Source organism: Salmo trutta, chromosome 5 (assembly GCF_901001165.1).
Source record: "Salmo trutta chromosome 5, fSalTru1.1, whole genome shotgun sequence".
NCBI classification, from domain to species: domain Eukaryota; kingdom Metazoa; phylum Chordata; class Actinopteri; order Salmoniformes; family Salmonidae; genus Salmo; species Salmo trutta.
Genome location: NC_042961.1, coordinates 15,909,107 through 15,924,268, shown reverse-complemented (window position 1 = coordinate 15,924,268; position 15,162 = coordinate 15,909,107). Strand labels below are relative to the sequence as shown.

At 41.7% G+C, this 15,162-nt stretch overlaps 1 protein-coding gene across 1 annotated transcript in view; it reads left to right on the top strand.

Moving 5' to 3' along the window:
* Positions 1–15,162, top strand: part of LOC115193734 (VPS10 domain-containing receptor SorCS3) — a 32,471-nt gene that overhangs the window by 6,724 nt on the left and 10,585 nt on the right. The window contains exons 3-16 of the mRNA XM_029752689.1: positions 2,839–2,932; positions 3,710–3,868; positions 4,066–4,139; positions 5,539–5,603; positions 6,151–6,269; positions 9,932–10,021; positions 10,284–10,463; positions 10,733–10,879; positions 11,694–11,796; positions 12,106–12,182; positions 12,303–12,397; positions 13,694–13,795; positions 14,136–14,253; positions 14,584–14,717. Of these exons, the coding sequence (XP_029608549.1) occupies positions 2,839–2,932; positions 3,710–3,868; positions 4,066–4,139; positions 5,539–5,603; positions 6,151–6,269; positions 9,932–10,021; positions 10,284–10,463; positions 10,733–10,879; positions 11,694–11,796; positions 12,106–12,182; positions 12,303–12,397; positions 13,694–13,795; positions 14,136–14,253; positions 14,584–14,717 (1,557 nt within the window). The remainder of the gene's footprint in view (positions 1–2,838; positions 2,933–3,709; positions 3,869–4,065; positions 4,140–5,538; positions 5,604–6,150; positions 6,270–9,931; positions 10,022–10,283; positions 10,464–10,732; positions 10,880–11,693; positions 11,797–12,105; positions 12,183–12,302; positions 12,398–13,693; positions 13,796–14,135; positions 14,254–14,583; positions 14,718–15,162) is intronic.

The following is a 15,162-nucleotide window of genomic DNA, read 5'->3' as shown; positions in this document are numbered from 1 at the left end:
TATTAATAGTCCTGAGGTGCGTGCTAGCTGTCTGGTGAAGATAATACCAGCACCACGCACCAGGCATCCAGTACGTCAGCCCAGTCCGACTCGTCCTGTTCCCCCTCCCCGCACTAGCCTGGAGGTGCGTGTTCCCAAGCCGATACCTCCAGTACCAGTGCCACGCATCGGGCTTTTAGTGCGTCAGCCCAGTCTGACTCGTCCTGTTCCCGCTCTCCGCACTAGCTCTGAGGTGCGTGTTCCCAGCCTGATACGTCCAGTACCAGCACCACGCACCAGGCTTCAAGTGCGTCATCCCAGTCCGACGTCGCCAGAGCTGCCCGCCAGTCAACAGTCGCCAGAGCTGCCCGCCAGTCAACAGTCGCCAGAGCTGCCCGCCAGTCAACAGTCACCAGAGCTGCCCGCCAGTCAAGAGTCACCAGAGCTGCCCACCAGTCAAGAGTCGCCAGAGCAGCCCGCCAGTCAGGAGTCACCAGAGCCGCCCGCCAGTCACGAGTCGCCAGAGCCGCCCGCTAGTCAGGAGCCGCCAGAGCCGCCCGCTAGTCAGAAGCTGCCAGAGTGGCCCGACTGCCCGGAACTGCCAGAGTGGCCCGACTGCCCGGAACTGCCAGAGTGGCCCGACTGCCCGGAACTGCCAGAGTGGCCCGACTGCCCGGTTCTGCCAGAGTGGCCCGACTGCCCGGTTCTGCCAGAGTGGCCCGACTGCCCTCCGGTTCTGCCAGAGTGGCCCGACTGCCCTCCGGTTCTGCCAGAGTGGCCCGACTGCCCTCCGGTTCTGCCAGAGTGGCCCGACTGCCCTCCGGGTCTACCAGAGTGGCCCGACTGCCCTCCGGGTCTGCCAGAGTGGCCCGACTGCCCTCCGGGTCTGCCAGAGTGGCCCGACTGCCCTCTGGGTCTGCCAGAGTGGCCCGACTGCCTTCCGGGTCTGCCAGAGTGGTCCGACTGTCCTCCGGCCCAGCCCGAGTGGCCCGTCTACCCGGAGCTGCCGGGGTGTGTCGTCTGCCCGGAACTGCCAGAACCAGAGCCACCTCCAGATGTCACGTCCTGGCCAGTATAAGGGTTAATTGTTATTGTAGTTTGGTCAGGACGTGGCAGAGGGTATTTGTTTTATGTGGTTCAGGGTCGTGGTTTTGTAGTAAGGGCATTTGATTTAGTATTCCGGGGGTTTTTGGGCACTGTTTGAGATTCATGTATTCTATGTTTAGTCTAGGTAGTCTGTTTCTATGTTGAGTAAATTGGGGTGGACTTCCAATTGAAGGCAGCTGTGTGGTGTTGCCTTTGATTGGAAGTCCTATATTAGTTGGGTGTGTTTGTCTGTGTGTTTGTGGGAGATTGTTCTGTGTTTAGCCTTGTGCCTTGCCAGACTGTTTGTTGATCGTTCGTTCTCTTGTTTGTTATTTTTGTACGTTCATTCTGAGTTAATAAACGTCAAGATGAGCTTACACATACTTGCTGCGTTTTGGTCCTCCATTACCAACGACAACCGTGACAGACAGTGCATGTCAGAGCAAAAACCAAGCCATGAGTTTGAAGGAATTGTACGTAGATCTCCGAGACAGGATTGTGTCGAGGCACAGATCTGGGGAAGGGTACCAAAAAACATTTGCAACATTGAAGGTCCCCTAGAAAACAATGGCCTTCATCATTCTTAAATGGAAGAAGTTTGGAACCACCAAGGCTCTTCCTAGAGCTGGCCACCCGGCCAAACTGAGCATTTGGGGGAGAAGGGCCTTGGTCAGAGAGGTGACTAAGAACCCGATGGTCACTCTGACAGAGCTCCAGAGTTCTTCTGTGGAGATGGGAGAACCTTCCAGAAGGACAACCATCTCTGCAGCATTCTACCAATCAGGCCTTTATGGTAGAGTGGCCAGACGGAAGCCACTCCTCAGTAAAAGGCACATGACTGCCCGCTTGGTGTTTGCCAAAAGGCAACTAAAGACTCTCAGACCATGAGAAACATCTCTGGTATGATGGAAGCAAAATTTTACTCTTTGGCCTGAATGCCAAGCATCATGCCTGGAGGAAACCTGGCACTATTCCTACGGTGAAGCATGGTGGTGGCAGCGTCATGCTGTGAGGATGTTTTTCAGCGGCAGGGACTGTGAGACTAGTCAGGATCGAGAGAAAAATGAAAGCAGCAAAGTACAGAGAGATCCTTGATGAAAACCTGCTCAGGACCTCAGATTGGGGTGAAGGTTCACCTTCCAACAGAACAACGGCCCTAAGCACACAGCCAAGACTACACAGGAGTGGCTTCGGGACAAGTCTTTGAATGTCCTTGAGTGGCCCAGCCAGAGCCCGGACTTGAACCCGATCTAATATCTCTGGAGAGACCTGAAAATAACTGGTGCAACAACGCTCCCCATCCAACATGACAGAGCTAGAGAGAATCTGCAGAGAAGAATGGGAGATACTCACCAAATACAGGTCTGCCAAGCTTGTAGCGTCGTCCTCACAAGACTCGAGGCTGTAATCGCTGATAAAGGTGCTTCTACAAAGTACTGAGTAAAGAGTCTGAATACTTATGTAAATGTAGTATTTCAGTTTTTGTAAAAAAAAAAACTGTTCGCTTTGTCATTGTGTGTAGATTGATGAGGGAAAAAATGATTTAATACATTTTTTGAATAAGACTTTAACATAACAAAATGTGGAAAAAGTCAAGGGGTCTGAATACTTTCTGAATGCACTGTATGTGCTAAGAGCAGCAGCCGGGCACGTTTCTGTTAAACCACAGGCTCTGCACTTAAAAAGATATCTAAGTATTAGACTTACTCCAGCCATATCAATGGAGAAAAACTCATACTGTGTTCCTTACATGGTCTTCTTTACTATTCACAGATCAGTGGACTATGGGAGCACTTATATAAAACTGAATAAAAAGGTTGGGTCAACCTTGGCTTGCCTATACGTCTGCCCAACCAACAAGAGAAAGGTTTGTATCACATCTCCATGGTGAAGGACTCTGAAAACCAGAATGTTCCATGTTTATTCAGCTGTTCCTTAGCCTGGGTCACTCTCTCTGCTTTAGTAAACTCCTTTGTTTGTTGTCTCAGTAGCGTTGGCTAAACCAGAAATACTCTGGCATCCAGTGACATAAGTAAACTGATGGTGGCTTGTAGGACCATGTTAAAGTAAAGTTTATAGAGTATTGTTGAGTAAAGACTGAAGTTTCTTGAATGATGTTAGCTCCAGTTAGAGGGACCAGGACAAGGACTCCAAATAATATTTCAATATTTATTATCAGCATCATTCTTGGTATATTTCAACATTGTCATTCTTGGTATATTCACATTGAAGAACACAGAACACCCAGGTTAGTTCCTAGTGCCAATCAATAATCCTACCCAGACACCAGTTTATACATATTTCTGCTACCTCACCATACTAACTACCCCACACTCATACTATTCTACTATACCCCACACTACCCTACTATAACTACCCCACACTCACTACAACCCCACAATGACTAACTACCTCACTAAAACGACCATACTAAAACCCACTAAGATAGTTTACAACAAGCTGTGATGTTCTGTTGTTCAGTTTATTATAGAAAAGGATGTTGGTACATCATGTCGCTTTTACTTTAATCAAAAATGCTTTAATGCTGCTGTTTATTCCTAATGCTGCACAATGACATCATGCAATCATATCCTCCGTTGGGCACTATAATCTATACTCTGTTTCTCTTCCTTTTGTACTTTAGATAATGATGCTTAGCGACCCAGAGCTGGAGCAAAGTGTACTCATCAGCTCGGATGAAGGTGCCAACTTCGAGAAGTATCCCATTAACTTTTACATGGACGGTCTGCTGTTTCATCCAACTCAGGAAAACTGGCTGCTGGCTAGCAGTCCTGACAACAAGGTAGGCTAAGCAGCAGTACTTTTATTTCCATGTTGAATGGAAAATAAGTCTTTCAAGTTGAAAGAAGTCCAAAGTTGAAAGATAGAAATTCTGTTTTGTATTTTGCTCTTTCATCACTTGTTCTGCATAACATAATTGTAAAGGTTGAATATACAGACTTGATGTAACAATGTTTGATCAAATTCATGTTTTGTCAGGTGTACAGCACAATGGATTTTGGAAGAAAATGGCAGTTGGTTAGTGAGAATGTAACTCCTGGCCGGTTCTTCTGGTATGATTTCATTCCTGCCCATGTTTGTCAATATTCATTTAGAAACACTCCTTTTGGAAACACTCCTTTAGCATTTGTATCTTATATACAATCTCATATGCAAATTAGAAATGCTATCTTGCAGCTATCTTGAAAAATGTTATGTAAAGCACATTGTCTTTTAGCCCCGAATTGGTGAAGATAAAAACAGAAACTAAATCATAATGTAAATTGAATGACCAACTTCAGTGTGTGGTCAGAAGTAATTTTCCTAATTAGTAAATGGAGGTTATGTATGGATCCCTACCGAACTCTGTCAGATGGATTTACTAGTGTCTGTCAAAACATGTCTTGACAGATTATGACAACCAACCATAAAGTGTTGGCCTACAGTACTTGAACCCATATCACGTAGCCAGGAATAATGGACTCCTCTTTCCAAAGCCCAAGAATAACATGTTGTTTTTGCTAGTTGTCATTCTGTAATTTCAAGTGCACCTACACAAGGCATATTGATGTGATGCAGTTTATCCCAGTCAGTCACGTTATGTGTCAAACCCAAGTGCCTCTCAAGCTGAAAAAGAAAGGACATTGTTTGGAGGACACCCTCCCCACATGAACAGCAAAACAATTGATGAATAAGGACAGCATGAATGGACTAATAGCACCCCACACAAGACTATAATGTGTTTGGAAAATGTATGGTTTCACGGATGAATTGTTTAACTGCTTGTATTTACTGAATGCATTACATGTTTTTGCCTCTATATAATGTTTTTAGAATAGTAACATATAATAGAGTTTACCTTTCCTTTATGTCATGTTAAAAATGAGAGAGAGAGAAAGAGAGCACCACAAACCTGAGTAATTGTGTAGTGTGGAGGCTTTCCCGCTTCTGTCTCCCTTTGTTTACGCTATCACAAATTAAGATGAATTGCTGAGGCTGGCGCAAATTGGAAGTTGGCGTACAGGAAATGGAGATGTGTTGTCTGTGCTGTAGAGCGAAACACAGAATAAGACTGTCCATCACAGGCTACCACTGTCCTCTTAAGGCCATCCCCCTACTTCTAAATCGCTCGTCTGCCCCCTCCTCTTCCTCCTCCTCCTCCCCCTTCTCTTCCTCTTCCTCATCCTCCCCACCCCCTCTTCTTCCTAATCCTCCTCCCCTCCTCTTCCTCATCATCCTCCTCCTCTTCCTCCTCCTCTTCCTCCTCCCCTTCCCCATTCACTTTTTCCTCCATCACCTCCACCCCCTCTTCCCATCTTCTTCTTATTATTATTCCTCCTCTAAATTGCTGTCCTCCTCTTCCCCCTTTTCATTCTCCTCCTCTACCTCCTCTTCCTCCACCTTTCACCTTCCTCCCCCACTCTTGTCCTCTTTCATCTCTTTTTTCCATCAACTCTCTCTCCTATGTTGCAGGGCACAAACTGGTCTAGACAGAGAGGCAGATGTGGTCCACATGGAGACCCACATCGCCAAAGGACGTGAGTGCTGCTCTGTAGCTTGCCTCCCTCCCTCGCAGTAGCAGGACCCCAAGGACCCCTTGCTTCCCATTTAGAGCGAGGTCACTGGAAGATAAGGCTCATTCTGGGCTGCAGGATAGGTCCCAGAAGTACTGTAAAGCAGAGTAGGAGTCTCTTGACAAATATAGAGCTTTATATAATAGATTGATAGAGGTTTTTTCCCTTTAATCAGTCCCTTGTGCCCCATATCAGAACCTTGATTCTCCAAAAACACTAACACTATAGACTTTATTCAATGAAACCAGTTACTGAGATTCCTGGGTGGGACAAAATAGTATTACTTGTGTGATGTGAGAGACAATGATTGAATTATCAACACTTTTTTGTTTTTTTGTCACAGTGCAAGAGGAATGCTATTTTTATCCTGTCCCCAGAAGATTTAGAATTGGTTTGGAAAGAGTAGTGCCCCCTAAAGATAGATGGAAGTCCATTCGTTTGTGATTTCTCTTCATTGGTTGTTTTTTCTAGGATTGTTACTGACAACTAATCTAGTTCTCTTCTGTGTTAGGTGCTCAGTATGTTAAGTGCAGAGCTCAACGATGCACAGAATCAAACAGACAATACCTGTTCCCGGGATTCATAGACAAAAATTCTCTGGTTGTTCAGGACAACTATGTGTTTGTTCAGGTGTGTACTGTATCTGTCTATTTCTTCGGTATATTTTATACGTTCACAAAAGGCTTGTGTTTTTCTGTGAACTCTGTTCTTCTGTTGCAGCCAATCAGTGTTGTACCGTTGAAGTCTACAAAATGGCTTTCTTTCCAAACACCTGCTACACTTAGATCTTGATTATCTATTGTCCAAGCTGCCTATGATGTTGAAGGATTCTGTGACTGCTGAAAAACTAAGTGTTTTTTTCATCACATCTTCTGAAAGGCTTTTCTTATAATTGGGCAAGGAATCTGTATGGAGTTTGGGGTTGTTATTGCCAACTAGGTTGACATGACATTGGCTCGCATTAGGCAATGGCATTGAGTGTCATTATGACTGATTTGATTTCTACTGCCTCCTGTTGCCATTGATTTCCATTTACAGCTGAAGATGTCTGTCTTTCTCTGTCAGCTTTGCTCTTCCTCCATTTACACAGTTTTGCAGCACTAATGAGGGTTTAGGTTCACCTATTGTGTAACAGTATTTAATAATATGATGTAGAAATGGTTTGCTAAGACTTACACGACATACAGTAAGTGCTCTTCAAGTGTTCTCTTTTGGTTTAGAATAAGACAGATATGTAATGTGGGGTTTATGGTTATGTGGGGCTGCGTCTTGCCTATAAAAATCACCTTTGTGAGTATGTAGATAAATGGTAGGATTGTACCAATTGTAAGTTGATTTGTTTCAACTATGTCAATTCAGGGATTTAATTGAAAATGCGATTAATGAACTAAATAATTCTCATTCTAAATAATTAGTAACTGCCTGGGTCATAAATGATGATCCAATACAATGCCTGAATCAAATTGGAGTTGAGATGGGATTGACCCCATCATCATAGATTTTGGTGAAAATAGCCCAGTTGGACACAGCTGGCTTGTTGCAGGCAGCCTGGTCTCATAGACTAGGCGTAACATAGTAAATTTAATTCCGGACACTCAAATTTGTATGATATGTTGTGCTGGGTATGGTTACATAAGACAGATGGTTACTTAAAACCTCTTACATCTAGACGTTCCGCTAGCGGAACACCTGCTCCAATATCCAATGATAGGCGTGGCGCGAATTACAAAAGCAAAACATTAGATTATGTCAGCAGAGTACCCAGCCAGAAATAATCAGACACCCATTTTTCAAGCTAGCATATAATGTCACAAAAAACAAAACCACAGCTAAATGCAGCACTAACCTTTGATGATCTTCATCAGATGACACGCCTAGGACATTATGTTATACAATACATGCATGTTTTGTTCAATCAAGTTCATATTTATATCAAAAACCAGCTTTTTACATTAGCATGTGACGTTCAGAACTAGCATTCCCACCGAACACTTCCGGTGAATTTACTAAATTACTCACGATAAACGTTCACAAAAAACAACAATTATTTAAGAATTATAGATACAGAACTCCTTTATGCAATCGAGGTGTCCGATTTTAAAATAGCTTTTCGGTGAAAGCACATTTTGCAATATTCTGAGTAGATAGCTCGCCATCACAGGCTAGCTATTTTGACACCCACCAAGTTTGACCCTCACCAAACTCAGATTTACTATAAGAAAAATTGGATTACCTTTGCTGTTCTTCGTCAGAATGCACTCCCAGGACTTCTACTTCAATAACAAATGTTGGTTTGGTTCAAAATAATCCATAGTTATATCCAAATAGTGGCGTTTTGTTCGTGCGTTCAAGACACTATCCAAGGGTGACGAAGGGTTACGCGCCCAACGCGTTTCGTGACAAAAAAATTCTAAATATTCCATTACCGTACTTCGAAGCATGTCAACCGCTGTTTAAAATCAATTTTTATGCTATTTTTCTCATAAAAAAGCGATAATATTCCGACCGGGAGTCGTTGTTTTCGTTCAAAGACGAAAGAATAAAAACATGGTGTCGCCTCGTGCACGCGCCTCCAGTCTCTGTTCTCTGATCGACCACTATCTAAATGCACTAGTGTTTTTCAGCCGGGGCCTGCAAAGACATCATTCAGCTTTTTGCCGCCTTCTGAGAGCCTATGGGAGGCGTAGGAAGTGTCACGTTAAAGCAGAGATCCCCTGTTTTGGATAGAGATGATCAAGAAGGCCAAGAAATGGTCAGAGAGGGCGCTTCCTGTTTGGAATCTTCTCAGGTTTTGGCCTGCCAAATGAGTTCTGTTATACTCACAGACACCATTCAAACAGTGTTAGAAACTTTGGAGTGTTTTCTATCCAAAGCTAATAATTATATGCATATTCTAGTTTCTGGGCAGGAGTAATAATCAGATTAAATCGGGTACGTTTTTTATCCGGCCGTGAAAATACTGCCCCCTATCCATAACAGGTTAAGGCAAAAACTAAAGTAGGTTGGTTGGTCGGGGTGGATGGTGGGTGTATAACGTGAATCTCATCACGGGCAACTTTAACATTTTAGCTAATTAGCAACTTTTCAACTGCTTACTACATTTTAGATACTTTGCAACTACTTAGCTTGTTAGCTAACCCTTCCGCTAACCCTAAACCTAACCTCAACCTTTTAACCTAACTCCTAAACTTAACCCTAACCCCTAACCCCTAGCCTAGCTAACGTTAGCCACCTAGCCACCTAGCTAGAATTTGTAACTATCATACATTTAGTAAATTCGTAACATATAATTCAAATTGTAATTCGTAACATATCATACAAAATGGGTGATGGACATCCACAAAATAATACATACCATTCGAAACGTAACATATACTAAATGGAGTGTCTTGGATTTCTGTACAGAATAATATGAAATGCTCTGAGACCAGGTTGTGCAGGGAGCTGTGGCGGTACAGATGACTTTCTTGTGACTTTCATTGCTTTGGGCAGTTGGATTTAACTTGACAAAGAGTAATGAGGTTATCGATTGGGCTACATCGAAATAAGCAGTCTTCAACACCTCTCGAATGTCTCTTGGGGGAGAAGGAACAGCCAAGTGCAACATCCTCAGAAATCTGGCCTGTGAAAATGTAGCCCATTGATTTTCGATAGATTATTCCATTAGAGCTCTAATGTAGTCTGTTTGGAGACAATCGCCATCCCTCTACTTGATTAGAAAACAAGAAATCAAGTGGTGTGGGCCATAGAGTGGAGGGGTGGTAGTGGTACATCTAAGACATGTACAGAAGGACAAAACTATTTGTTCAGTAACTGTAAATACAGTAGTATTTAATTGGGATGTTGGTGTATAAACTTGTATTGCCTATCGTGTTGTAGCATCAAGTCCCTAAATCATACAAAAACAATTCTGATTTTAAATGTATTTCCTCATTATAATTTTTGTAAATTCTTGTATTGAAATGGCTAAACTCGATTTACCAAAACTGGATTTAAGTTGTACCTACATTTTCACTTCTAGAATACAGTTTCATTCCAATGGTGTAGGTTTGAAAAATAATAGAGTTCTTCTGTGGGGTAAGTCAGTCCTTCCATGACCTCAAGTCAAGGTGCAGTAAAAAATGAGTGTGTTAAAATCATTGACATTTCAAATTGATTCATTCTAATGAAGGCCAGCATGCCTGAAACATCGATGAGTTTAACATACTCAATAAAATATGAACTTGACAAGCTTGCGTTACGCTTATTAGCCCACAAGAGCTCTTGAAGCAAGACGTTTTTTTCTTCCACAGGTTACCAAGTCAGGGCAGGCGAGTTACTTTGTGTCCTATATGAGGGAATCATTTAAACGAATTCAGCTACCCAAGTACTGTCTTCCTAAGGTAAGCATCAAACTACCCAAATACACCTTGCTACAGATGCAGCTACAGTTTGAGGAACATGAGACAATTTTCATTTCTGAATCCTCCCTTTACTCAGACTGCTGTCATGTTGTGGAGACCGTTAGCTGCTCATCTTGAAGCACACTTGTTATTTCGCTCTCTCTACAGTATATTTCTCTCCATCTGTCTGTGTGTCTATCTATTTGTCTCTACCTACCTGCCCGTATGTTCATCCTTTCACCATCTCTCGCTCCTCTAACAGGACATGCACATCATCAGTACAAATGAGAAGCAGGTGTTTTCTGCTGTACAGGAGTGGAACCAGAATGACACCTACAGCCTGTATATCTCAGACTCTCCAGGGGTCTACTTCACTCTGTCTCTAGAGAACCTCCGGACCAGAAGAGAGCCGGGCGGAAATTTACTGGTCGACCTGTATAAGGTACATCTATTGTATGTGTATGTAAGACACTCAGCCTGTGGAACAACCTCCATAAGGTGCTCTTAGGTGTACCATAATACTATGTTAAGTACTGTTTGTTTAGTACCTCTGAAAGGCACACTTCCTGTGTATGATTTCATCTCCACTGTAGTTTTGCACAGTGCAAGGAATTTTCATAACCATGAAGTTATTGTTTAAAATAATGACATACACTCTCTCTCAATGCGATACCTCTTTTGTTTTATCCATTTGGCTTATTGTCATTCTAGGTAGAAGGAATAAATGGCATATTTCTAGCCAACAAATTGGTGGGCCATGAAGTGAAGACATTCATCACCTATAACAAGGGTCAGACCTGGGCCCTGCTGCAAGCCCCCAACACTGATGTGGCTGGAAACAGTCTGCACTGCATCCTGGTGAGTTGAAGTTATGGATGGTGTGGTGGATGATGAACAAATTCATTTGGCTTCTGAACAAATTCATTCATCAAATGTTCCAATCCAACCAAAGCTCATTGATTTAAGAGTTGGAGTTGTTCATGGCAGTTGCTAGTCCACAAAGTGTGTCAAAATCTCCATTAACCTCAACTATTTCAATTTGCCTCCAGTAATCACTGTGCAGATACATCACCCTAATGAAAGTTACATTACAGTTAATGGCAGTTAGTGGTGTTCTGGATTAGATATGTTTGATATTAATTTAAATGATACAATCATTTTGAATGTTAAATGCGAGTTAACATAATATGCATATATTATGCATTTCGAAAAGAATGAGAGGAATTATTGATATAACACTGTTTTTGTCTGTGTCGTTCAAATGCCCGTTGTACTCTGGCCTCCCCTCTGGGTTTGTAAAAGCTTCTATTAATGTTTCACAAAGTGGCTGAATCAGAGAGATGAGTGATTCAGATTTATCAGTAAATGAAACAAGTTTGTCAGATTTATCTTTGCATCTTGAGGATTTTTTAATTACATGGCTTTAAAATGGAAATGCCAGCTCCAATGTCCTCTGCAGGCTGTTTCAATCTGTTGGTGGAAAAGATTAAAAAAGTGTATTTGTTCCATAAATGGTCTTTGTAAACGTCCTTTTTAAATAGAGATTAGTTTGCGCAGTTTGAATACAGAGTCAAATACAAATGAGTCAGATATGGATCCGAATAAGATGTTTGATTTGGTGTCTTGGTTTAGGTCTATATCTAAATTGAATCCATTGTGTTTGTTTTGGTAGCCATTTTGTTCTCTGCATCTGCACCTGGATACGCCAGTGAATCCTTACCTGCCTGGACGCATCTTCAGCATGGACTCAGCACCTGGGATCATTGTAGCTACAGGTAGGACAGAAGTAGAAATAGGTTGATAATGCCTGTTTCTGTGTTCAACCAACAAATTAGTAAAGGCAGGCACAGCTGTTAAAAGAAAACATTGTGCAAACTTTTACATGTGGTAGAAATGTAAAAAATCTGTAAATGGAATACAGATCAATAAACGTGTTTATAATGAGATCAGGTCCTTCAATTTATAAAAAATTAAAAGCTGCATAGCTGTGATGATGTTATGCAGGTTTGTTTTCTTTGAAAATATGTGTCTTTACTATGCAAATATATCGGTATATGAATTCATATATTTGTTTTTGTTTTCAGGCAACATTGGTACAGAGCTGTCCTCCACTAACCTTGGAATGTTTATAACATCTGATGCTGGAAATAGCTGGAGACAGGTGAGACCGATCTGTGCCTCAAATTGGGCTCCAACTTCAGTTAGTTTTGTCAAAAATTTGCATTTCGAATGTGAACAACTTCTGATGTAAATCATGTTTATTGCCTTCTACCTTCTTTAGATTTTTGAAGAAGAACTCGGTGTTTGGTTTCTTGACAATGGAGGTGCTTTAGTTGCAGTTTCTTTAGTTGCAACAGTACCCATCCGGCACGTATGGTACGTTCACTGTAATTCTACTACAGCATATGGGAGTATAATAATGATATTAACTGTATGTAAAGATGCATTATACTGTAACTTACCAGTTGAATTCAGAAACTGGTGTGCAAAACGTTGAGACTAATGCTGAAGTGCCTATTTCAGGACACAATTCATTTAATTCTGATTTCAGTTTTGGTGTTGTTGTTGCATACGATTATATTTAGCCTTTGAAATGCTGATTGGCAAGGTACGTTTGCATGGGATGTCTATCTCCAGCAACTGCAACTGTTTCTCTCACCACATCAAAACTGTCAGAATCCTTTCAACAAAAAAATGGCTGTTACCGCTTTGTACTGTTCGGGGGTATTTTCGAGAGCTTTTATGCAAATGTAGCCAAGTACAGGTTTGAAGTATCGAGGGACTTTGTTGGCCTGGGTCCTTGTGTTGTTGGAACTCTGTCACACCAGATACTTTGATGTCCCCCGCACTGAAACAGTGTCACAATCAATTAAGATCAGTGAAAGGTGATTTAAGTCCCTCAATTGTTAGAGCGTGAGTCATATCAATTTTTTTAAATGTTTTGTTGCCTTCGACATTTACCTAGACCCGTGAAACATTAGTTCAATTGTTGAGAGTGTAGTTGGGATAATTTCCCACATAGAGAACAAGCTGATAAGGGTACTTCATTTTTCATCTACGTCATGGTGACTATGTACCTTACTGTCTTAAGAACAGTAACACTAGGAATTTGGACACATTTTGTTGACCTCTGTTTGTAGAAATGGTTAGAAATATTTTCTCTTAAACTCTTTTCATTGTCACACCTTACAAAGATTACAAAGATGCCATAGAGTTACGTCTTTTGGAATTGTGGAGTACTTAAGCAATAAGGCCAGAGGAGGTGTGGTATATGGCCAATATACCACGGCTAAGGGCTGTTCTTAAGCACGACGCAACGCGGAGTGCCTGGACACGGCCTTTAGCCGTGGTATATTGGCCATATATCACAAACCCTCAAGGAGCCTTATTGCTATTATAAACTGGTCACCAACGTAATTAGAGCAGTGAAACTAAATGTTTTGTCATACACGTGGTATACGGTCTGATATACCATGGCTGTCAGCCAATCAGAATTCAGGGCTCAAACCACCCAGTTTATAATTGTAACTATACCATTACTAACATTTTCATTGTTTTGAGTTTGCAAGAAAAGCATTTCACTGTAAAAAAAAATCATTTTTAAAAAAAACTAATAACTACATTATGTATTCAATCAGATGTTAATAGTTGTTGTTCTGTGTTGTGAAACAGGGTAAGTCTGGACGAGGGTAAGAAATGGGATCGCCACAGTTTCTCTCTGGCTCCTTTGTTTCTGGATGGAGTTCTCATGCAGCCAGAGAATCACATCATCACGTAAGTGGAGTCGGGATTTGGCCAACATTAAGTAAACACAGGCGTCATATTCTAGATTCCAGCTCATCTGGTTATGAGAGTAAAATAGAGTTGTTGTTATTATGCATGAATGGGTAAATAGCGTTTACACTTAATATCTCAATTTATAATGTTTTGTTTGCCCAGAGGTGCGATACACGCAATTGTGTTTGCATAAATATTATTTTTGTTTGTGTTTAGTTTGTGCGTCTCAGCCACAGCAGCAATATACTGGTCTGAGCAGTCCCAGCATCTTAATTTTACAAGCGACAAAGACAATAAGGCTAACAACTTACCTAATGTTTTGTTTTGTTGATTTAAGTTTCACTGGACACTTAAGCCGTGTTTCAGAATGGCAGCTGATAAAGATTGACTACAAAGCCATCTTTAGCAGGAGATGCATGGACGGAGATTATCAGACTTGGCACCTACATAACAAGGTAAAAGACATATTGAAAGTTATTGATTTGATGCCAACATCAAGATGGGCATGTTTGTTTATTGTAACTGTAAACACAGCACATGAATGCATACACACGTACGCACGCACGCACACACACACACACACACACACACACACACACACACACACACACACACACACACACACACACACACACACACACACACACACACACACACACACACACACTCAGCTGAATCACATTGTATATTCATACAGTATAATTTCAGACTGTTGAGCACTAAAAAACATTGAATCAATGTAATGAAATTCCCCACAGGGAATGACATGTCATGTTGTTTGATAGGGAGAGCCCTGTGTGATGGGAGAGAAGCAGACCTTTATGAAACGGAGGCCGGGTAACCGCTGTATGCTGGCCCAGGACTACTCCCGAGTCATATCCTCAGAACCATGCATCTGCAGGACATATGATTTTGAATGGCAAGTTATGGTAGACTTCCTCATTTGTTACGTCAGTGAATAGGCAAGGGCATTGTAAGTGTAACCCTTCTCCCAACTCTCTGCTGGACATTATATGGAATTGTTTCTTAATTATTGTAGCCTGACAGACTTAACAGCCCTCCTAATCACACATCTAACCACCACAAATATTAGTTTGCTCAACTTTATACCTCTTCAATTCCCAACATGTTCTCTAGTTTATTGCATATAGCCACTGTTCATGCATACACACAATCCAATTATAGTTTGAAAATTGTGAATGTGACTAACAGGCTGGTCTAATTTACATAATGTCAAATGATTTATCATCATCCAATTAATAAGTAATTAATTGCTAAATTAATTCTAAATGTCTTATCTTTCTGTCTGAAATTCTCTTCGATCCTATATGTCTGACAATAGTCATGTCTTTAGTTATGATTTT